At 39.6% G+C, this 1,930-nt stretch overlaps 1 protein-coding gene across 3 annotated transcripts in view; it reads right to left on the bottom strand.

Moving 5' to 3' along the window:
- Positions 1-1,930, bottom strand: part of Tgds (TDP-glucose 4,6-dehydratase) — an 18,684-nt gene that overhangs the window by 13,240 nt on the left and 3,514 nt on the right. For all 3 annotated transcript variants that reach the window (XM_004626255.2, XM_023709639.1, XM_023709640.1), the window contains exon 4: positions 495-585. In XM_004626255.2, the coding sequence (XP_004626312.1) occupies positions 495-585 (91 nt within the window). The remainder of the gene's footprint in view (positions 1-494; positions 586-1,930) is intronic.

Here is a 1,930-nt window from a genome sequence, read left to right as displayed (position 1 = left end):
GGCTGGCTGGCATGTGGTGCTGGGGGATCGAACCGCGGTCCCTGTACTTTGCCAAGCTTGTTCCAAGTAGGTGCTTTAGACCACTGAGCCATCTCGCCAGCCCCATGCACTGTTTTTCTTAAACTGGGTGTTGGGCACACAGTGAACATTTTATTATCTCTACCATTTTATATATTTACGGTAGTTTCTAATAATTAATCTACCATTTTTAGTATGATATGGAACATACATTTAGAAGAATCTGCAAGTACAGCTAAAAAAATAAAGAGAGCACCCATGCAGCTGTCACCCAAATAAAAGACAGGAAGTTGCTTAATGCCCGGCAGGGGTAGTTCTGCCACTGCCTGCTGCCTGGTTTAAAATGAGGATTTCCCTTGCTTTCCTCTACAGTTCTGCTGTTTATATATTTATCCCTAACATGATAGCTTAGTTTTGGCCATTTCTAAAATGTTTAAAAACACACAGGATAATACATTAATGTTCTGGGTGCTTACCTACATGGGTTTGTGCAGCAAAATGTAGCACTATATTGATTTTCTCTTTTTCAAAAAGCTGTCTCACAAAATGAGCATCACATATGTCACCCTGTATGAAAAGGCAGACATGAAAATGTTAGGTTTCTCTCACCATTCTCATTCATAATAATCATTTTTATTTTAACGCCCCATCCCTCACCTCCCAGGTCAACAGAGAATGCCTTCAAAATTCAACCACATGGTTAGACAAGTATAGTAACAATGTTCTTTCTCCAGTATCTTGGAATAGAAGGTATCTTCAACTTAAAATGTTTTTGCAGTTAAGTATGAAACAGTTGTTTATTGAGCAACAATGTTATGTGCATTTGTTTCATCACATTCTCGCCAACCCAAGGTCCCTATGGCTTATCCAAAATCTCAATAAGGAAGTCTTTTAGCATTAAAAATATATCTTTGAGAGAACCATTACTAAAATACACTTAAAAAAAATACACTTAAAGTATAATTAGAATGACACCAGGACACATTTTGTCACAACTACTTAGATAATAGGTTTTATGTTTATATGTACATTTAATTCTTTTTTTTTTTTTTTGGTGGAACCAGGGACTGAACTTAGGCCCTTGCACTTGCCAGGGAAGTGCTTCTTCCACTGAGCCACTGAGCCATCTCCCCAGCCCTGATGGTAGGTATTAAGTCTTTACTGTGCAAAAAAGTTGTAGGAAAACAACTTAAGTCATGACACAGTTTTATTTGGCAGTAACATTTCCCTCTGCAAACTAATGAACGGGGCCCGTGGTTCGGACTCTGGACTTGTCTACAAATGGTTTGTAATAAATAATCAGCCTTCCAGAGACAGTCTGCCTTCAAAGGGAAGACTGCTATGACCTTCCTGGTCTGGCTTGCCTTCAGGTTAACAACACACTTCATTCTTTTCACTTCAAATCCCAGGAAGGCCTTATTAAATAGGTTACTGAGAATTTGAAGTTGCAAACCACAGAAATTTAGTCAGCAACTCATAGAATCTCTAAAGTACCAAAAAATCACATGGAGCTTTTATGTGGTATCAAAGTACTATTCTGCAGAGCACATGGCACTTCTGGAAGTTAAGGATTTGATCTTTTATTTTTATTTTACTTTTCGGCAGAACTGGGGATTGAACTCAGGCCTTTGGGCTTGCCAGGCAAGCGCTTATTCTACTGAGCTATCTCCCCAGCACCTCACTCATCTTTTAAAAGGTCTTCAGTATCACATGTTCGTGAAGAACAAACATAACGTAATTTCTGCACAACTGAAGAAATGAAATATGGAGCTTAAAATTCCATTATTCTGGCGGTGAAGGCAGAATTCCAAGTTTGAGACCATCCTGTGCTACTGGGCTAGTTATAGGGTTCAAAGCAAAGCCAGCCTGGACTACACAGTGAGACCCTGAATTAAGGCGGGGGGGGGGGGGG

This window comes from Octodon degus, unplaced genomic scaffold, assembly GCF_000260255.1.
Source record: "Octodon degus isolate 3935 unplaced genomic scaffold, OctDeg1.0 scaffold00013, whole genome shotgun sequence".
Lineage (NCBI taxonomy): Eukaryota > Metazoa > Chordata > Mammalia > Rodentia > Octodontidae > Octodon > Octodon degus.
The sequence above is the reverse complement of the archived record's forward strand: the minus strand, read 5'-3'. Positions and strand labels throughout refer to the sequence as shown.